The sequence below is a fragment of the Mustela putorius genome, unplaced genomic scaffold (genome assembly GCF_011764305.1).
Source record: "Mustela putorius furo isolate JIRA1106 unplaced genomic scaffold, ASM1176430v1.1 tig00000580_pilon_pilon_pilon, whole genome shotgun sequence".
In the NCBI taxonomy this organism is placed as follows: Eukaryota; Metazoa; Chordata; class Mammalia; order Carnivora; family Mustelidae; genus Mustela; species Mustela putorius.
In genome coordinates this window covers 5,343,074-5,365,927 of record NW_025421423.1, presented here as the reverse complement: position 1 = coordinate 5,365,927, position 22,854 = coordinate 5,343,074, and the positions used below count along the sequence as shown (strand labels likewise).

The following is a 22,854-nucleotide window of genomic DNA, read 5'->3' as shown; positions in this document are numbered from 1 at the left end:
ATTCCATCAGCAGAACAAGGACGCACTGCATGAAAACCAGGCAGAAAAAGGGAATCTGAGGGGGAGTCATGCTCCTCGACCGGCTCCCACACATGATCTGAGCTGTGATTCCTGGAGATGGGCAAAGAGGAGGACCACAGGCAGGCTGTTGGGACACATGCCATCTTGTTGGAAAGGTGAAGAGAAAAATTCAGTAAAGGTCATATGAAAACACACTATGGGGCAGGGAAAAAGGAACATCATTGCAAAGATGAAGCGTGTACCTCAGAAGATGATCGAGAGAAGGATCCAGAGGAAAATTTCAGGAAACCATCTGGCATCCTTGACTTGTGCAAAGAGATGGGCTCTATGAAATGAAACAGGATATCCTAAAAAGGACATAATCCGAAATGAAAAGGTGATGGAAGGCGGGGAAAAGGAAATAAGTCGAGATACAAAGAAATTTGGATGAGAGAAGGAAATCAAAATACAACCTAAAATACAATCGATGATGGGCAGAAAGAAAGCAGTACTTACGGAATGAAGTCAAGGTACTGATATGGAGACAAATTTGGGAAGTCCTCTTAGGATGCCAAGGAAAAGAAAGAGGGGAAGACACTGCATATTGAAATGAGATCTAAATAATAATTTTAAATCTGACAATAAAACTGAATGCAAATGCAAAAGTATTTTAGAAAGATACAGTGTGTAATCTAAAAACTAAGTCCATAATAATAACTGGGAAAAACTTCAGATTATATTAACAAATACTAAAAAAATGATAAGGAAAAGGGTGCTAAGTGGAAATCAGTAGATGTACTTTTGCTTTTAACACAAAAACTCAGGTTTTTAAAAGTTTTTGATGAATTTTAAAGTAGAATCTAAAAACCCTCCTAGGGACACCTGGGTGGCTCAGTCGTTAAGTGTCTGCCTTTGGCTCAGGTCATGATCCCAGGGTCCTGGGATTGAGCCCCACATTGGGCTCCCTGCTTGGCTGGAAGCCTGCTTCCTCCTCTCCCACTCCCTCTGTTTGTGTTCCCTCTCGCACTATGTCTCTGTCAAATAAATAAATAAAATCTTAAAACAACAACAACAACAAAACCTCAAGTCTCTGGAAGAGCTTGCAGCCTCTTTAAAATAAATAAATAAAAATAAAAAAAATAAAAGCCTCCTAAAACAATAGGCGATTCAAAACTAAAGAACAACAAACCTAATCTATATACCAAAAGGCAGAAAACAAAGGAAGTTTTGGGGGGGACCCAAATTAAGAAGAAAAAAACCCACCAATAATACTCAAAAACCACCAAAAATACTCAAAATACTCAAAAAAGACCAAATTATATACCTTATAACAGTGAGGGTGTTTTATTTTTTTTTAAGACTTTATTTATTTGAAAGGGAGAGAATGAAAAGAGAGAGAGAGTTAAGAGTACAAGACAAGTCGGGGGAGAGGCCGAGGGAGAAGCAGACTCCCACTGAGCAGGGAGCCCCATGCAGGACTCCATTCTATGGGACTCCAGGATCATGACCTGAGCCGAAGGCAGTTGCTTAACCAACTGAGCCACCCAGGCGCTCATAACAGTGACTATTAACGGCTAAATCTCCTTCACTAAAAGAGAAAGGCTCTCAGACTGTGTCCCCTGCAAAATCATATTTACACTCTTTCATGTGACAGAGAGAGACCCAAAAAGGTTAAGTAAAAGGCTTACTGGGAAAATATGAAGAAAACAAATAACATATTATAGTATTTGTACAAACATAAAATTAAAGTCCCTTCCTAAACACATAGGCATTGAATGTGAAGAGAAGATTATTTTATATTGACATTTGTTGATGAATGCGGATGACTTTTATTTTATTTTATTATTTATTTATTTGACAGAGAGAGAGCGCGCACAAGCAAGGGGACTGGCAGGCAGAGGGAGAAGCAGGCTCCCTGCAGAGCAAGGAGTCCAGTGTGGGGCTCAATCCCAGGACCCTGGGATCATGACCTGAGCCAAAGGCAGATGCTTAACTGACTGAGCCACCCAGGCACCCAAATGTGCGTTCCTTTTAAAATACAAATGAAAACATGTTAAGACATTATGTTGAAATTAAAACCAACATGTAACAGAGAATGTATCTGTAGTCCTAAAATTTAAGCATAAAACAGAGAGATTTAAGTATGAGATGCCGCATATCAACTGAAAATTAAAATAATTAAATGGGAGGTGGGAGCTGATGGGGTAAGGGAAGCCATGCAAAGTTTCTTGTATGCGTGTAGTTCCTCTTACCGTTGATCCTTTGATTCACAGTTAACTCACCTAGCAAAGCTGCCCAGTGAAGTGGGGTTCGAAATAAGTTATCATAAGATGTTATATTGCAGCTTTCATAGGAGGTCAAGACATCAACCACTGTCACATTCCCATCAGCGACTGCAAAGTGAAGGGGGGTCCGACCCTCGTAGTCTTGCCAGTTCAGTAAAGACTCCGTGGGAGCAGCATCCTATTTTTAAGGAATCGGAGATGTTAGACACATATGGAATCCTCAATAAATCACACTGGACATATGTAGTAACTGGGCGATTTTCTAAACTTGTATATTCTCTCTTAGCACAAAGTGGTAAAATTCAAGAAAAAAAGCATACATTCTAAATCTTTAAGAACTGGTAATGTTTAACCCTAAAAAAATGCAGAAAAGAAACAATAAACACCAGTACTGATTATCCAGATTAAACAGTTGTCAATATCTTGTCTAAGATATGCTATATGCTATATGCTATGGGTTCAGCTGAAGCTGCATGTTTTGTACTTCTGTTATGTATCTGTACATCCATAACAACACGTTATTTATGTATGTATGCTTTCAATATTTATACCTTTGAATTTATACTCTGTATATCTTTTGGCAATTTTTTCTTTCAATGCTATACTTCTGGGTATTTATGTTGATACTAGTTCTTTTGTTAAACCACAACTTAATTACCCCTTCTCCTACTGAAGGACAGTTAGGTTATTTACATTTTTCTATTATTAACAATAACGCTGCATTGAACATGCTTTCTTTACAGGTCTCCCTGTAGCCCACGTGTGAGATTTTTCTCTAGCCCAGACACCTAGCAGGGGAATTGCTGGGTAGAAGGAGGATATTTATATTTTCAGCTAGGTATTATTAAACTGCTCTCCAAATGGTTACCCTCATTAACACATCCATGACAATGTGTAAAAGTTTTTATCTCCCCACATGCTGGCAACATGCCGGCACAAATTCACCCCTTGGTATTATATCAAGCTTACTACATTGCTTCCCTTGTAGGTGTGGAAAGCATTTTGCTGATGTTTTAATTTGTATTTGTTTTATGAATGAGGTTGGGATTTATCATATGTTTATAGGCTGTCCTGTTTAAATCAACAGTTCACATTTACTCGTTTTTTTTCTATGAGGTCTTTGTAGCCACTGGTTAGGTCCCCTTTCGAGAATAAAGGGCTTCTTCCCCAGCCTCTATGAGTGCCGCAGGCAGATGAGAGCTCTGCGGCTGCTTCAGCTAGAGACAGCTGCCGCCCACAAGGTCGTATTCCTGCCCAGATCAGGTCATATGCAAAGCCAAGAGGTCCTGCCTCAATGTGAGAACTCTCCAAAGGGCCACTCCAGGTTTAGAGCTGCCTGTATAGTCACCCTATTTTATAAAATCGGTGCATGAAAGTAAAAAATTATATATATATACATATATATGTATATATATATAAAGAATAGTTCAGAGGGCCTAATAGCAAAATGAAGTAGAGTCATTTATCTAAATAAATCAGCTCCCAGTTAAAGAAAAAAAAATCTGTGCATGTAAGGTATTATAAACACCTCAAAAAAGAGATGCATAATTTTACCATGGTGGTATTTTGGACCTTTGGGTCTCCCAAGGACTAAGATGTGTTTATAAGGGGGAGGAGGAAGCCAAATCTGTGAGGAAATAAGATATTATGAGTGACAAGTACTCTCTAAGGATTTCAGATAATGAGACTGACACATAAAGAATATAAAATAACTATCTAAAAAGCATGGAAGAAAATAAAAAATGAAATAAAAGGTGAGCAAGGAACAAAAACTATCAAAAAGACGAGGCAGACATGAGAAAAACAAAACAAGGAAACCTTTTAGTTTTTAAATTTTTTTTAAAGATTGTATTTATGTGACAGAGTGAGAGGAAGCCACAAACAGGGGGAGAGGCAGCAGACAGAGGGAGAGGGAGAAGCAGGCCCCCCGCTGAGCAGGGAATCTCGATGCTGGGCTTGATCCTAGGAGCCTGGGGACCTGAGCCCCCCAGGCGCCCCCCAGGTAGAACTTGTAGATTTAACAATATAATCACTAGGGTTAGAGGCCCAATGAAGAAGACAAACAAGGGAGTGGACTCGGTGGAGGGAAGGCTTGGTCAACAGGAAGGCACATCTGCGGTCCTAATCCAGAGCACAGCAAGAGAGAGGAGAGCGTGGATTATAGAAGACAGGAGACACGGATAATAAATGAAAAGGTCTAAAATACGTGTAACTGGGACCCTAAAGGCAGGGGTATAGAGAATGAAAGAGAGGGAATATTTAAAGAGATAATAGCTATATATTTTCCAGAACTGACATGCAGAGTATACACAAAACAGGACCAAAAAAAAAAAAAGCCCCATCCCAAGCCACACTGGAGTGAGACTGCAGGATACCACACAGAGAAGAATATAAAAGTGGTCTGAGAGAAAAGATAGATCATCTGTAAAGTAAGACAATTAGACCAATAACCGACTCCTCCAGAGGAACAATGAAAGGCAAAAAGAAGCAAAATAATAGCCTAAAAGAGTTGAGAAGTAATCAGTGCATATACAAAATAATTGTATCTTTTAAAGTTAAATTTGTGTGTTATAAATGGATAGGGCTAAATATTAGACTACCATAGCTTGTAAACTGGAATGTAAGGAGTGATTAGAAAGCTCAAAGAGTCCACTGATAAAAATTCAAAATTAGGGGCGCCTGGGTGGCTCAGTGGGTTAAAGCCTCTGCCTTTGGCTCAGGTCATGATCCCCAAGGTCCTGGGGTCGAGCCTGGCATCAGCTCTCTGCTCAGCGGAAAGCCTGCTCCCCTACCCCCCGCCTACTTGTGATCTCTGTCAAATAAATAAATAAAATCTTAAAAAAAAATTCAAAATTAATAAAAAGTATAGCAAGCTTATTAGATGCATATGCTAATGAATAAAAAATATCAACTGCATTTCTATTCACCTGCAATAACCAATTACATATATATCCTAGACATGCTAAAAAAAAAAAGTTCAGGGGCAAATGGCTTGCTCAGTCAGTAGAGTATGCAAAGCTTGATCTCAGGGTCATGAGTTCAAGCCCCATGCTGGTTGTAGACTCACTCAAAAAAAAAAAAAAAAAAAAAGTTCATATGGTGAGTGCTGTGAAGTGTGTAAACCTGCTGATTCACATACCTGTACCCAGAGGGATAAAAATATATTATATGTTTATAAAAAATAAAAAATTATTTTAAAAAAAGTTCAAAGCAGCACTATTTTTAAAAAAAACTGATTTATTTATTTGAGAGAGAGGAAGAGAGAGTCCATGCTGGTGTGGGAAGGGGCAGAGGGAGAGAATCTACAAGCAGGCTCCCTGCAGAGTGCAGAGTCACTCTAGGGGCTCGATCTTACCACCCTGAGATCATAACCTGAGCCAAAATCAATGAATCCCACACTTCACCCACTGAGTCACCCACATGCTCCAAAGCAGCACTATTTTTAAATAGCGAAGAACCAGAAATAGTTCCAAAGGTCTATGAGTAACTGAATAATGTGTGCCTTATTCATAGAATGGAGTACTATGTAACAGTAAAAAAGATATATTACAGTTATACACAGCATAGATGAAATCACCAGCCTAATACCGAGCAAGAAAAGCATGTTGCAAAAGAATACATTCAATGTGATTCCATGTATACAAAAGTCAAAAACATTCAAAATGAAACGATATATTGTTTCGGGATATGAATATATGTGGTAAAACTATAATGAAAATCAGGAATGATAAACATGGAATTGAGGACAGTGGCTGACTCTCAGAAAGGGGAGAATAGAATGGCGCTGGGAGGTACCCAGGAAGCTTCAAAGGTAACAGAAACGTATTCACTCTTAAACTCAGAGATGTGGGGCGACTGGGTGGCTCAGTCAGTTAAGCATGGGATTCTTGATTTTGGCTCAGGTCATGATCTAGGGTCGTGAGATCGAGCCCTGCGTCAGGCTCCACACCCAGCATGGAGCTCCTTAAGCTCCTCTGCCCTTTCCCTGCTCCCCGTGCACATGCTCACCCTCTCTCAAAAACAAAAACAAAAACCAAAACTCAGGGATGAGTACATGACTATTTGTGGTTTCCATATTCTTTATATCTTACGAGTATTTTACAAATGCTATTTCCATGCAGTATTTAATAAGCACAAGTATGAAACAAAGTCGGGGGATGATGAACACAAATTCAGGGAAGTGGTTGATGGGGAACAGGGCAAGCAAGGCCCAGGGAAGAGAATGTTTGGAAACTGGCACACAGGAGGGGCGCCTGCGTGGTGCAGTGGGTGGTGTCTGACTTGGTTTCAGCTCAGGTCCTTGAGAGTGAGCTCCAGTGGGGCTCTGCGCTCAGCATGGAGTCTGTGTGGGACACTTTCTCCCTCACCCTCTGCCCCCTCACTCCCTGCTCTCTCTCTCTCTCTCTCCCTCTGTCAAATAATTAAGTAAATCTTTAAAAAAAGAAATTAGGGGCACCTGGGTGGCTTGGTGGGTTAAGCCTCCGCCTTTGGCTCAGGTCATGATCTCAGGGTCCTGGGATGGAGCCCCGAATCGGGCTCTCTGCTCAGCAGGGAGCCTGCTTCCTCCCCATTCCCCTGCCTGCCTCTCTGCCTACTTGTGATATCTGTCAAATAAATAAATAAAATCTTTTAAAAATGTTTGAAAAAAGGAAAAAAAGAAATTGGCACACAGGAAATTCTGTGACCTTAAATAGCAGCGCTAAGATGTTGTATTTCTTGTGTGATGGGTTCACATGTTTGCTGGATTTCTTTTGCTTCATAATTTGAGTGTCATGTATCTGCTTTTGTATATTGGCTATTTCATAATAAAAAACTGTTCCATGGAAAGTTCCGGCACCACCACCATACTCACCAGAATGCATCGCACTGTATGAACGGCGCTTGGATCCTTGTGGTTGGCTGCCCAGTGAAGAGGGATCTTGCCTTCCACATCAGGAATCCCAATGTTGGAGTCATGCTTGATAAGCAGCTTGACGTGCTCAGGGTTGTTGTAGTAAGCACTCCAGTGCAGAGCTGTTTGCTGCAAAATTGAGAGTCTTCAAAAAACAATAGTAACAGAGTAACAGTAACAACACAACAAACTTTTCCCAAGCTTTCATTGTGTGACAAGGCACTGTTGTAAGAGCTTTATGTATGTAACTGTCGACAGCCATCAGGACAACTCTGGGAGGTTAGTACTCTGGAAGTTGCATGTGACTGATGAGAAAATGGAGCCCCAGGAGGAGGGGTAATCTGCTCAGGGACATAAAGGTAGTAATCTCCAACATAATCTCCAGCTGAGATTTTAACCCTAGCAGCCTGAGTCCGGAATCTGACCTCTTATTCACGATAGGCACTTAGGTCATTAGGTACTAAACAATGAGATTAATAATACTGAGAAAAAGAAAAGCAGCCCAGTAGTTTATGAATAATTATCAACAAAGCAAGTGGCGATTTTGATATTACACCAAGCACTCTAAGAATTTGATAGAATGTTTTGAATTTCAATATCTATCAAAAAGAAGATCTCCATGCACAGGAAATCACGGATCTGGAATCCATTTCTTACATCAAAGTACAAATTTAAATTTAACTCTCAATTTACAGGATAAATTCTTATACCTACTACTGATGTGCAGATACATGTTGAGAATACAGCAACACTTGCTTTATTTTAGATAGAAGTTGAAAATGAACATCTTGATGGGGTACTTGGTTGACTCAGTTGGAAGAGAATGTAACTCTTGATCTCAGGGTCATGAGTTCGAGCCCCATGTGGGGTGTGGGGCTTACTAAATAAAAATTAAATAAAATGTTCCATAAATAAAATTTATTTTACAAAAAGAACATCCTGAACTTGTTGGCATTGCTTTGTAATCCCCTCTGCTGTTCTCATCAATAAACCATAGGAAGATTTCCCTACTAGAAGAGTTACTGAGGGAAAACAGAAATGGTTGTGCTGTACATTATCCCTTACGAATAGCAGCATCATCAATTCAGTCTAGAATCAGATCATTTAAACAGTAGGAACCAAGCTCACTTGCTACACTGAGAACTTTAAATGTTAACAAAAGTGGTATTCACAGAAAGTGTACCTATAGGTATTTAATATGAAGAGTTACTCATTACTTTTTATGTAGTAATGATTACAGAACAAAGCAGTCACAAATGTAAATAGCAAATAATTTCCTATAGCCACATTTTTTCTTTCCCTCCCTCTGTCCCTCCCTTCTTTTTATTTATATTTTTAGTAGGCTCCATGCCCAAGATGGGGCTTGAACTCACTACGCCGAGATCAAGAGTTGGATGCTCTACCGACTGAGCTGCTCAGGCTCCTAGATCCACATTTTGAATAAACAACACATGCTGTTTCTGTAATTCTTTTGCTATGTTATGTTTGTTCAGAACATATTTGCTGAAATGTAACATAAGACCCATTGACTCTAACAGTACAGAGTTCGGGATGTATTTTCTTCATCTTTGAAAATTTTTTTTCCAGTAATTATTATTATTATTATTTTTTACTGTGGCAAATTGTAGGTAACAACTGTTTTTAAATGTACAATTCAGTAGCAAGCACATTCCCACTGCTGGGCCACCAGCAGGACCTTCCGTCCCCAGAACTTTTTCATCTTCCTGAACTGAAACTCCAAGCCCATTCAACAGTGATACTCAATTTCCACCTCCTCCCAGCCTTTCACTCAGCATAATGGCTTCAAAGTTCATCCATTTTGTAGCATGTATCAGATTTTTATTCCTTTTCAAGGCTGAATAGTATTCCATTGCACGTACTGCACTTTGTTTCTCTAACCATCCAGCGGTGGACATTTGGGCTGTGTTCGTCTTCCCGCTCTTGTGACAATGTTGCTATAAACATGGGTGTATAAATAACCGTTCACATTCCCAATTTCGATTCTTCTGGGAACATGCCCAGAAGTAGAATGTGGGATCATAGAGTAGCTCCATGTTTAATTTTTTTTTTTTGAGAAATTGTCACACTGTTTTTCACAGTGGCTGTGTCATTTTATACTCCTACCAGCACAACACAGGGTTCTGATTTCTCCACATCTTCGTCAAAGCTTGTTATTTTCTGTGTTTGTAATAACAGCCATCCTAAGGGGTGTGAAGTGTTGTCTCATGGGGTTCTTTTTGTTGTTCAGTTTTAACATATGATATAAAATTATTGGTCTGTGATGCACTGGAAATTTAAAGAAAACACAAAAAGCGGATCCTTCCCGTTAGACGGTTCAAAAATCCCAGCTCTAGGCTTTTGTCTTGCTCTCTTCTGTATGCCTGTCTAGATCTTGCAGATGTGTTTTCCATCTGTCCGACTGGGTAACTTCCCATCCCTGTTCAGTAACAGAAGAGTACACAAGTACTGGAAGATAGCAGGGAGTTCCTAGAAGATACTGGGGAGAACATTTTAGAGCCTAAAGACATCTGTGGCTTGGCAAGTGATTAACAGGTCTTTGTAGATTTATCAATGTGCTTTTTCAGCAAAATATTAGCACTACAAATGCTGTGAATAAGGAATAATATTAGTTTATAGTCACTGCAAAATAAAGTCAATGTTAATTTCAGAACGCGTAACAACTAAACAAAACCTGGAAATGACATGAAGAACCTGTGAGAATAAAGGGATCAAGGGATAAAGGGAGGTGGACCCAGTGGGTTTAATCCCAAGAGTTTTAACTACGTGGGAGTGTCGGAGTTAGCAAGGCTCCATGATTCAGTGCCTGGTCGAAAGGAAGTGGACTGCTGCACTCGTCTAACTAAACACCGTATTTTTTTCATGTCAAGAGCGGTGAAAGCGTCGATTGAAACAGTGACCGGCTTGTACAAGCTGGTGAAAGTCAAGAGCTGGGAAGATCAGAGATCTGGGCATTGTGTTAAACACTATATGTGTTCTCTTACTTTATCTTCAACAACCCTGTCATTCCCTTTTCACATAAGAGAAAACAGAAGCGTAGAGGAGTTAAGCAAATTTGCCCAAAAGGTGCAGAACGGGTTCTGTTGTGGCTTCGAGACTGAAACCCAAGGAGTTTGATGCTAAAGCCCAGGCCATTAAACCACTATGGGCCTCCTACGTTGCCCCCAGCCATTTGGCCATCACAAGTCTAACACCAACGGAAACTAGCGCTACTAGCTATCAAACAGTAGGCTCTGAGGGTAGGCCTGGGTCGAATTCTGGTCCTACCACTTGGATCTCGGACAGAACTTTAATCTTCCCCGTCTGTGATTATACTACCTGCCGCACGTGGCTGGTGGGAGGATAAAAGGGCCAAATTTAAGTGAAGTATTTCACCCCGTGGCGGGTACAAAGACGAGAAAATGTTCCAGTAAGTGATGAGTGATAATTCTTCTTGAGGTTTTACATCCTAAAAGGAAGCATTGGCTTGCTGCTCTTATTCGCGTCCAATTTGGACAGCCCCTGACCTTGTTCTTATCCTGGGTATCCACTTCTCCAGGCGCCGTGAACTTCAGCAGGAGCGCCAGACACTTCGGGCTCCTGTGCCGGGTGGTCAAGTGCAGGGGGGTCATCTCTTCCAGATCCTTTTGCATCCAGTTTGCTCTGCGCGCGAGTAGGAGCTTCATGAAGCGATAATTCCCCTAAATGAAAAAATAAGAGGCAGGAAGAAGAAAGGTAGTCTGGGGCCGAGACGTTTTCTACATTTTAAAATGTTTTCGATATTTTAACTATCCCGTTCGAGTAAAAAATATTCAGGTAAATTGCCCAAAGGAAAAATACTTACAATCCCACTACCCCGCCAATTGTTTTCCCTTTTCATCTTCCCTGCCGATCACTTTCTAGGGCACACAGTTTACCCGGTGGCTGGTCCACGCTTCGTTGGGTTAAAGCATTACCCTTTTTTAAACTGTTCTATTATTGTTTCCAATATTTTCTTTTCTAGAAAATGCTACGATGTACTTTTATTTCCCCATGGTTTTTCTTAGTTTTCTTCATGAGAAGAAATGATCAGAAACCAATTTGCTGGGTCAAAGGAGTTTGCCCATTTCATGGTTTTTGGTGTATTTTCCAAATTGCTATCTAGTAGCAGCAAGGAGGTAGGCTTCGGCTCATTCTGACCAATATATCTATCACCTATTATTAATATGCAAAGTATAACAACCTTGTGAAATGAGTGGTGATATAAAACTCCAATTTACAGGTGAGGGGAGTGAGATTCACAGGGGCTGAATGCTTTGTTCACGGTCATCTGGTTCAGAGCGCAGGTAGTTAGTTTTCTTGGAGAGAGCAATGTATAGGTACAACAGGGACAGAGGCATCTTGTTCAAAGTCTGGGTGGGTATTATAGAGGGCACGGATTGCATGGAGCACTGGGTGTGGTGCAAAAATAATGAATACTGGGGCGCCTGGGTGGCTCTGTGGGTTAAGCCGCTGCCTTCGGCTCAGGTCATGATCTCAGGGTCCTGGAATCGAGTCCCGCATCGGGCTCTCTGCTCAGCAGGGAGCCTGCTTCCCTCTCTCTCTCTCTGCCTGCCTCTCCATCTACTTGTGATTTCTCTCTGTCAAATAAATAAATAAAATCTTTAAAAAAAATAATGAATACTGTTATGCTGAAAAAAAAAAAAAAAAAAGTCTGGGTCCCAGGCTCATCCGGTCACCTAAGCACCTACCCAGAAGTCACTGCAGGCTGTCCCCTTGCAGGGAACATTCTCTGTATCAGCTAAACCCTCCAATTTGGTAGAATCAACCTATCTGGAGAAAGTAGTTAAGCCACAGGGACTAGAAAACACACCGGTGGGGCTCCAGGTCAACTGCACATGTGTGTTGTAAGGGCACTTTGAAATAGAACCAAACCCTCAAAAAGTAGTCCTTTGGAGCTCCTTCCTGAGATCTAGTCCCATATTTCCAATTCTGGTTGGAGCCTCTAGTTCACTTGGTACCTAGCCTGAAGTTCAACATGACCAAACTACAGCAATAGTAGCATCAAGTTCTGTGCCTCCTTCATGCCTACTTATCTCTCCCTGTTCAAAGCAGAGTGGCAGTCAGGTTATCTGTCCTTTTCATCTTCAGAGATCTTCTACATCCTTAACACTGTTGGAAATGTATTTTTTTTTTTTAGCATTATAACTCATTGATATTCTACCATGAGTGGCTAATAGGGTTAGTAAGAAGCCATCTTTCAGTGAAGCAGCACACCCTGCATTGTGACAAATGTCTTAGGCAAAGGGGATCAGCCAGAGGGACAATGAGGTGCAGAAGGATGAAGACTTGTCTGCTCACCCACAGGGGCAGCGACAGGATTCAACTCAGCTCAAGGGCTGGGCCACAGGTAAGAATCAGGGGCTAAGCAAGTGCCCATCAAGCTGTCTATATTAGATGGGCAGACTGGCAATGGACCGAAAAGCGAAGTGACCCCGCTCAATTATTTCCTCTCAGGGAGGTTTTCCTTGACCACCCTAATGTGGGAGCTTGTTTTGTTAAGTTTTATTCTAGCACCTTCCCATTGCCTTCATAGTACTTTTGCTCAGTTTGTAGTTACATACATGTTTGCTTGTTTCCCTTCACTGCGATCTCCATCAAAAGCCGTAAGAGTCATGAAGACAGAGACGAGGAGCACTGGGCTTGGCATAGCTCCTGGCACAACAGAGGGGCTTACCTGAAGGATAGAGTCAATGAGAGAAAAGAAAATACCTTCCCGAGGTTTTTCTTTTTGTTTAAAAATTCTTAATGTTGCTTTATCAGATAATAATAGTTAAGCATCCTAATTCTCAGATCTCTGGTATTCGGTTACTCTTACTTTTGAATGTTTTATTTATTTGGGCGTCACTCACCTGGCTTTCTCATGGCACCCAGGGCCAGCTTTTGAGAGGTAAGGTGCTAAAATTTCCTCAAGAGGGCACCCTGCTCTAAATCTCTTGTCATCTTTTCTTTGAAAAAAGAAATGATCCCCAGCAAAAACAAATCTCTATATGGTACTTCCTATCAAAAAATAAGGCTCGACCTTTCTGAGCATAACATTTCAAATATTACGGAATAATTCATCATGACCTTTTAAAGATATTCAATCAGACAATCATTTTGATTCTGAAATTTAGGGAAAAAGGGAAGAAAAAGAGAGAAACAAGAATATGTCCGTGGGGGTGACTAATGACTTACAGACGCAGTGCTTACACTGTTCTGAGGATTCAGCTTGTTAAAACATCATGCCCTCAGTAACCATATTTATTCATTCACTCAAAAAACACTCACTGAGCCCTGTCTGAAGCAGGCAACCTAGTAAAATGTTTACGCTAAGCTTTACTTATTACAAAGCTCTTTGATACAGATTTTATCTTTGCTCCTCATCGAAGCAACATGGAAAGGTTTTACAGATGAAACGAAGTACCGTCCTGGGCTCCCACTTCCTCATCTGTGAAACAGGGATAACAGTACCTGAGATTATTGTGCATATGAGAGGATAAAGATCATACTTGTAAAATACTTTGAACAGTGCCCAAAGCAAATGCTTGGTAAATGTTTGCTAGTTTTATTATGAACAATCTGCCAGTGTGGAGGAGGCAACAAAATGTAGCCAATCAAGTAAACCAAGAATGGCTCATGATGGAGAGCATAGAATGATCTGACTATACATAGCATACACACTACATACACATAGCTGGTGATTAATTCAGCTGGAGAGGTTAGGAATAAATAAAAATAGTTGGAATGTTATCAGTAGTGGTTTTCTGAAAAAAAAATTTTTTTTTTTTTTACATTGAGAAAGATGCCTATATTCTGCCTACAGATAATGATGACATGAGATCAATAAGGGCATACCCAGTAGGAATTCAACTGGAACCCTGGGGAGATGTCAGCTTCTGTTCCAAAGGACAGAGACACAAAAGAGGTCTTATCTACAAATGCTGGGACTAGAAACACTATAATCCATTTGGGCCATGGTCAACTTCCTGGTCTCATGAACAAGCATTTATTAGATGCTCAGGGTGTGCGAACTCAATGCTGAGAATGAGCGGAGGGAAGAGAGAATTCTAAGAGCTAAAATCAGGAGACTATTTCTAGTGTCAGTGGGAAAGGGGAAATACCAGTTTGAGACAGAAAGCTAATGTGATAACTCTCTGAAGGCTGTATGACTCTGGGGACCCACATCACAGACAATTCTGTCTCCTGCAAAGCCCTCTCATATAAAAACAAACAAACACAATGCTTAAATGTTTCCTCAATATTCCTTGAAATTCAGAATTCTTAAATTTTCTGGTTAATTCTTAAATCCAAGAATAACGAGGATTTGGAAGTTAATCTTTTAGCACCATCTCTCAGGGGCACACAGAACCTGATCCTGAGGTGAATACTGCTTCAGGATCTGCTTTTATAATTTCTGACTGAGTAGGAAACAGTATAAGAGTGAATGAGATAAAAGATGAAGAGAGTATATATACTTTATCTTTTTTAAGATCTTATTTATTTATTTGAGAGAGAGACAGAGAGCATGAACTGGGGGGGAGGGGTAGATGGAGAGGGAGAAGCAGACTTCCCGTTGAGCAGGGAGCTCCACTCAAGGCTCCATCCCAGGACCCCAGGATCATGACCTGAGTCCAAGGCAGATGCCTAACCAACTGAGCCACCCAGGGGCCCTAATGGGGTATATATTCTTAAGAAAATGGGTGGTACTTTTCCAACCAGGGCCCAGCAGAGTGGTTCCCACGAAAAAGGGTGGTGAGAAGAAGGACCATTCTGCCATTAGCGAGATAGTGACCAGAGAACACACCATTAACATTTACAAGTGCATCTGTGGAGTGGGTTTCAAGAAGCGTGCCCTTTGGGCACTCAGAGATCCGGAAATTTGCCTTGAAGGAGATGGGAACTCCAGATGTACACATTGACACCAGGCTCAACAAAGCTCTCTGGGCCAAAGGAATAAGGAATGTTCCATACCATATCTGTGTGCAGTTATCCATTAAATGTAACAAGGATGAAGATTCACCAAACCAGCTCTACACATTGGATACCTACGTACCTGTCACCACTTTCAAAAATCTATAGACAGTTAATGTGGATGAGAACTAATCACTGATGGTTAAATAAAGGTATAAAATTGCAAAAAAAAAAAAAAAAAGAAAAGAAAGAAAGAAAGAAAAAAAATTGGTGGTAGAGAGCACAAGTAAGAGAGCTGAAGTTATAGGAAAGACCTGATTTAGTCACTAAAAGGACATTAACCCTAATGTGGTCAGGTCTGTTATGCCACTGAAATGAGAAAACATTTGCTAATGTCTCTGCAACACTGAATAAGATGTTTTCTTTTGTTAGGTAGCCATAATCATCATCTTAATCTTCCCATAATTAACTAGAGCTTCTTTTGTCTGTAATGAAAATTATTATAACATTTAGATTTCCCCTAAATGCGTGAAAAGGACTATAATATCTAAAAGGGTAAAAGAGGATAAAAAAGTTCTCTGACCCAGAGAACAGCACTGGAAAGGAGTCTGGGAAACAAATCAACCCAAAATGCTACTTTTAAACTTACATTTTTTTTTGTCTGTCCAGTTCTCTCAAATGGACTTTTTAAAGAAAAAGCATATAGTCAGTTAATCCTAATAACAATAATTTAGGAGTTTTGAGTGAAATACCTTGATATTTTCCTTTAGATATTTTATTTTTAAGAAATAAAATATAACAGATATGGCTGATACTCCCTTTGTGCTCATCTCCAATTCCATTACCTTTTCTCCTTTTCTAGAGGCTACTATCCTCAAAAAGGTGTTTATCATTTCAATGAATGCATTATTATTCTTGCTTCTTATACATATGTATCCATAAGCTACACAGTATCGCTTTACATGTTTTCATTCTTTATATAAATAGTAATGTATGAGTCACTTGTCATCTTTTACTCAAAAGCAGCATTTTTGGGATTTATCCAAGTTGCTCTGGTTCACACATTTTCCCTGGAGAAAGTATTTTGTCATATGATAATAACTATGTCTTTATTCTTGAAGGGAATATTTAGCATGTTTCCCATTTTTCACCATTCCAGACAATACTGTAGTAAATTTTCTTGTACATGTCTCCTGGTAAAATGTGCAAGAATTTCTGTAATTGCTGGGTTGAAATTGCTCTTAATTTTTTAAAAAAGATTTTATTTATTTACTTGAGAGAGAGAGTACGAGAGGGAAAAGGGTCTGAGAGAGAAGCAGACTCCCTGCTGAGCAGGGACGGGGGTGGGGGGGGCGGGGGGGGGGAGATACAGGGCTCGATCCCAGGACTCCAGGATCATGACCTGAGCTGAAGGCAGTCACTTAACCAACTGAGCCACCCAGGTGCCCCTGAAATTGCTCTTTAAAGTCCCCTACTCTGATTTATATTCCCACCAGTAACGTATAAGAATTCTTGCTTCTTCACATCCACACCACACTTGTCATATTTGCTACCTTTTGCCAATAAAATGGACACATAATTGCTTTTTACTGTGGATTTAATTTTCATTTCCCTGATTGAGATGGAATGTTTTTATATGTTTATTGGCCATTTGCTTCTTCTGCGAAGAGCGTTTTTGTGTTGTTTACTCACTTCCCAATTTAGCTATTTGTGTTTTTCTTAATGATCTGTAGGAGTTATTTACATATTCTGGATACTAATTCTTGGTTGGTTTGCAAATATCTTCTCTCTTTGTGTGGCTTGTCTTTTGCTTTGTTTATGGTCTTCAACGGGGAATGCATTCATGATCTGAATAATGATATTGCTAACTTTCTTAGCAGTCAAGTTCCTCATCTATTTCGGAATTTTTGTTTGCAGGCTTATTTTGAAGATTGTTTATTGTTGTTTTCATTTTTTCCTTTTTGCCTCTCCCTCTCTCTCCTGCTCACCCACCCAGCTGCACATCTACTCCTGGCCCACTAAGAATCTGCTCTTACAATGCTCACTCTAGCCCTGTCTCCAGGGCTAGACATCTGAGGGATGTCTTCCTTGTCCTGAGGCTGGATCTGTCCTGCTCCTGCCCCTTCTCTAGACAAAGACCTTCCTCCAAAGCAACAGCCTCATATTAAGGTGAAAACTACCTCACCCCCCCCCCGCAATTCTAAGTATTTTCATGGCTTTAGTGTGCATACGACCATTTTCACTTGCTTAGTGGGAAAAAGGGAGTGTCTTCCTGAACCGGAAGTATCTGAAATCATATTCGACAAGACTGCTTTCTGTTCCTGGTTAAGTGCTTTAATCATGAACTTCTAGACTACTGACAGCTGACCTTCAAAATATTCTGAATCTCTACCTTTACATTTTTTCTCCAAACAGCTACTGTATTTTCTGTACCCGGCTCCTTGGGACCTTTGCTGTGTGGTTCCTCTTCAGCTGAAACAATTACTTGAACAGACTCCAAAGCTTAAGACTTGGCTAACCCTGCCCGTAGCAGCCCTTCTCCCTACTGAAACACAAAAGAGAACAAAGATTTCCCCAACCCAATACCACACTTTGTGACCTATATGTTTCCCAACTAAGATCTTTGCATTCTTGTTCTGTGTCCTCATCACTTATATTTACTCTCAGTGTAGTTGAGGAGAAAGCAACTGTTGGTAAGTTTGTATATAACTTTGTCTTAGAAACATTATAAAAAATATACACATGTGTATATATATATATATACATATATACATACACATATAGTAAATAGTTGAGATTGGGCTATGCTATACTATAGTATATACTATACTATAGTACATTATAAATATATATATAAATCTGTGTGTGTGTGTGTGTGTGTGTAAAAGAGCACATACGAATGTAAGGTAGGCATTCTGTCCTATTTCATTCCAAATCCTAATCACATTATGTACCCAAAGATATATTATTTATAACTGAAATGGAAATACAGAAACATGATTTATTATTAATTCTAATATTTCTATAATTATATATTTATAAACACTCAAGGCATTTGCAATATTAATTTTTTTAAAAGAATCACTATCCCTAGGAAGCATTTAGGTCACAAATATCAGTGATCTCATTACATCAAATTTTCCTGTAATGGTTGCAGACACAAATGAGTCTTGGAAATAGCACAGGAGTGCTGGGAACAGCAATCTGCCATGGGTCCTGAGTGTCCCTGCATGTGTTTACTGGGCATGCCAAGAATGCAAAGCCTTGACTCCTCTTAAGCCATTTCTCAGAGTTGGGTTTGCAGCCAGCAATCTTGAAGGACATTAATGTCATCCAGGACATCAGGCCAGAGGATTCCCAAAGCTCAGTATTTCTCAGATGTCATGCAAACCCATCATGTACCCAGTGTCTACCCAGGACCTTTGCGTTGCTTCCACAGATCTTGGAAGGGAAACTGATGCAAGCATGCAAATGCTCATGTTACTTCACCATCAGTAAGTAATAAAGCTTTTTTGGTCTCTTTTGGTAGGTTTGAGTCTTTTGCTGGTACCCATGGGCAATTCATTGTCTTGTAATAAGTTAGCACACGTTAAAGAAAATGTAGGGTAAAATTAAATCCAAGCCCTTACAGTACAGGCAATGAGGAAGGGTTGCTGACAAAGACATAGTTTCCTCAAAGAGTCAGGACAAGGGCCTGGCAGGCCAAGTTCAGGGACAAGAAGAGACTCTGAGATGGTGCTCAAGTGGTGGGCAAGGTGGGGGAGGTAAGAGATCCCACTGTCTGGAGATGCAACATGGGGGGGTGGGGTGGGGGTAGGAAAAGAATAAATGAAACAAGATGGGATTGGGAGGGAGACAAGATGGGATTGGGAGGAGATTAAGAATCTCACAAAACAAACTGAGGGTTGCGGGGGGGGGGGTGGTAGGGAGAGGGTGGTAGGGTTATGGGCATTGGGGAGTGCTATGAAGTGTGTAAACCTGGTGATTCACAGACCTGTACCCCTGGGGCTAATAATACATTATATGTTTATAAAAAATAAAAAAAATTATTAAAAATAAAAAGAGAGAGAGAGAGAGAGATCTCACTGTCCTATCTGTTAAAGAATCTAAATGGTGGCAAGTAGAACTAAAACCAGATGCCCAAATGGTGCTTTGGTCTCTGCTCGCCTTCCTGTGGGCAGGCAGAGGACGGGATGTTAACATGACCATGGGAAGGCTTGCTGAAGGCACTATGGGTGTGGCTGCTGAGACAAGGAACCAAAGTGGAAACTAATGGTGAGAACAACAAGGAATGAGCAGCTGCTCAAAAGTGAAAGCAAATGCAAAGACTTGCCTAATAGCACAGAGCCAAGTGCATCTTGCACCTGATCCCTGCTGTAGCCTTATTTGTCTGGCAACGAGGACAGAGCACTGGGTATAGAGGTGGTCACTGTCTGAAGCAAAGCTTCTGGCTTAATGGTGCCCTTGATGCTCTCTCTGACTTGGCCTGGATTACTGAGAATTTGGCTAAGTTAAAACCTGATGGTCTCCACTAGGAGGCAGCCCAACCTCAATGACAACTTGGGAAGACTGCCTGGTAAGGGCGAGTCAGGCCACTGGGCTGAAATGAAGCCATCATCCTTACCTTAGACAATACTCTTAAGGACGGGGTATGTTTTTACTACCTCTTGGGTTGTTGTCAGTGCTCTAGTCACCTGGTCTACCACTTGGAAGACTATAGATGGTGGAAGATTAAAGATACTCCTCTTTGTGGTTACAAATTACAGAAACAATTGCAGCTGCCATTAAACAGCCCGAGTATCTCATGTAGATGCCCTCGTAAGGGCTCATTTTCTTATAAGACCGACTGGAATCAGGTTGCTGAATAAGCCTGCATTGCCCAGATCACTGGCCGTTTACCACCTGGATCCATCACTGCACTAAACATAGCAATGAATCCATCATAGATGAGGCATAAAGTAAAAGGTATGTGTTTGATGTAGAAGCTACCACTGCATGCTAAACTTGTGATTCTTCTATGTAAGCCTATTTTGTGTGTATGTGAGAAGGAGACCATGTTAACAGAGCTCCTGCCCATTCCTTACAAGGACTTCTGACAACTCCTTGTCAAGGCCACCTCATGCCTCGCCACAGCCAACATTTTTCAGGTTACAATATTGTTGCTCCAGCCTGATTAGCCTACACCAGCAATAGAACTGAGACCACTGAATCGAAATCATTTTATGTTGTAGGGTTTCTAGACCATCTGACTGTCTTAGTCTGATTATGGTGTACCTTTTGTCACAAAGACCACCGAACAATGGGCCAATGGTTAAGCTATTTGACTGGCATTCTATGCTCTCTACCACCCTCAAGAATCTGAAATTATTGAGAGTGGGCATGGCTTCCTCCGAAGTAAAATAAAAAAGATTTCTGGGGGTGCCTGGGTGGCTCAGTCATTAAGCGTCTGCCTTTGGGTCAGGTCATGATCCCAGGGTCCTGGAACTCCTCCTCCTTGTGTTCCCTCTCTCACTGTGTCTCTCTCTGTCAAATAAATAAATAAAATCTTCAAAAAAAAAAATTTCTGGTTCTACCTCCGTTACCTCCTCCTGGTCCACACAACTAAGAGAGGCAGTTTGGCTACTGAATGTGACCACCCCTAGAAAGACTTCATATCCTCAGGGAAGCCTCCTGATAAATAATCAGAACAAAAGGAGTGGGGATGACACTATTTTGAACATTTGGGATTTTTCCTTGCCCATTCCTGGTTATGAAGCTTATTCCTTTCCCCTAAGAACTATCCCAGGCTGGCCTGGTTGGTACAGCCCCTGAATGGCAGCTCAGACAAAAGGGGGCTTAGAGATTCAAATTTTATTTTGGTTCAGTCACCTGGATTTGTTAGATGGACATGGTCCTAGATCAGAAACATTCATAATGACCACCTGATTGAGTCCAATGTTTACGACATCTTCCTACAGTGTCCACATGGGCCAAAGTGGGGGATATAATGAGTCTCTGTAAGTTTGTTCCATATGCACCTACCCTTCTAGATGAAGAGTATGGGTACAAGTAGTAGATGACCAGAGAAAAGGTGAAGAGTTATAGTCATTTGGATGGGATACACTTCAGCACCTGGGAAGGGAATTCCTTAGATCCTGAGAGGTACAAGGAGAGAGAAAATAATTCATGTTCTCTCTGTCCTCTGGATCCAGCACTGCATCCTGGATATTGTTTGCTGCCTGAATCAAAGAGCAGCTGAGGCTAGCAGTATGATCTGTTTCTTGTGTCTGCCATTGCCACTAACATGCTATTAAACAGAAAGGTTCAGGTGGACGTGGATGGTCCTGAAATCTTCTGCTGCGCTTGACACCATCAATGGCAGCTCCTGAATGTGGATCCTCTCATACATGTAGAAACACAGGAATGGGCTCAACCTTACTTTAACCTAATGGATACACATTCGTATGTCTCTCCTGATGTGTGAGAAGCTTTGGGTTATGCCATGCAGGACAATCAAGCTGTAACTACTTGGTGATACCGCCCATGTGGCATAGCCAAATTAATGTTATGGGGACACAAGTTTAACAGCAAACCAAATTTAACAGCAAATTTTCAGGTTATATGTTTGTATGTGGGGCAGAGAGGACCATGAAATATGCCTCCATTAGTCCATCTAGTGCTTCCTATAATTACTGGTAATCCCGCCAAAGATCAGCAGGTCAATCGAACTCCCTTGCATAAGTCATAATAGATAATAGACTCTTCTTAGAGTGCATCCTGGTTGTATAAAACAAGACCTACTGTTTCCCCTGGTACTTATTAACAGTTGACTTAATCCAAGACACTGAGGGCCATAGTTGAATCAATATTGCGGGTTGTTCTCATCCTGCTGCTTTGAGTCCTATTAATTAAATGTCGTAGGAGACATATTAAACAGATTTGTTTTCAGCCTCTGCTGGTCAGATTAATCAGAGTAGCGGATGGACTAGCATGCTCATGTCAAGAACATGTAAGACTAAGTGATGGATTGTTGGGAGAGGCAACTTACCATGGACCCTAGTCATCTCTGCATGTTGGGATTTTTTGGTTTTGTTTTGTTTTTAATATTTATTTTTTTATTTGAGTTGTGAAGTTGGTGGTGGGGAGACAGAGAAAGAGAGTAAGTGGGGATGAGGGACAAAGGAAGGGAGAAAATCCCAAAGCAGACTTCATGCTGAGTGTGCAGCCAGGTTCAGAGTTCAATTTCATGACCCTGAGATCATGACCCAAGCCAAAAACAAGAGTTAGATGCTTAACTGACCGAGCCATCCAGGTGCCCTCATCTCTGCATGTTCTAATGCCCAAAATGCAAAGTTCTGACCATTCTCAGGGATGTGTTAGCAGCAACCAACTGGACAGATGAGGTCACTTTTTACCTCCGTGCTTAGTTATTGCTTATTATAAAAGCAGTAGATTCCTCAGTTCTGATGGAAACCTACCATGTGTACATCATTCAACTGGGCCTTCTGAAACGCCTTCATTATCCTTCGGGGCAAGGGAAATCAATGCAAACATACAGGTTCTGATGTTTTTTGTTGTACCGTGAATAGTAAACTTCTTTGTCTCGGGCCCTGGAGTCTCTTGTCTATTGTCAGCATCCATGATATAATAAAAGGTCAACTTCTTACCTTGTTTCTAGGGTAAAATAAAATTTCAGACCCTAAATATAATTTTCTATTAATGTACTATGAAATAAGGTATAACATGATTAGAAAGTTGGGCAGGGCACAG

At 40.8% G+C, this 22,854-nt stretch overlaps 1 protein-coding gene and 1 pseudogene across 2 annotated transcripts in view; one reads left to right on the top strand and one right to left on the bottom strand.

Moving 5' to 3' along the window:
* Positions 1 to 22,854, bottom strand: part of INVS (inversin) — a 167,032-nt gene that overhangs the window by 76,355 nt on the left and 67,823 nt on the right. For both annotated transcript variants that reach the window (XM_004747697.3, XM_045081628.1), the window contains exons 4-6: positions 10,701 to 10,874; positions 7,138 to 7,305; positions 2,283 to 2,463 (exon numbers count right to left, since the gene is read on the bottom strand). In XM_004747697.3, coding sequence (XP_004747754.2) covers positions 2,283 to 2,463; positions 7,138 to 7,305; positions 10,701 to 10,874 — 523 coding nt within the window. The remainder of the gene's footprint in view (positions 1 to 2,282; positions 2,464 to 7,137; positions 7,306 to 10,700; positions 10,875 to 22,854) is intronic.
* LOC106005352 lies at positions 14,868 to 15,297 on the top strand (annotated as a pseudogene).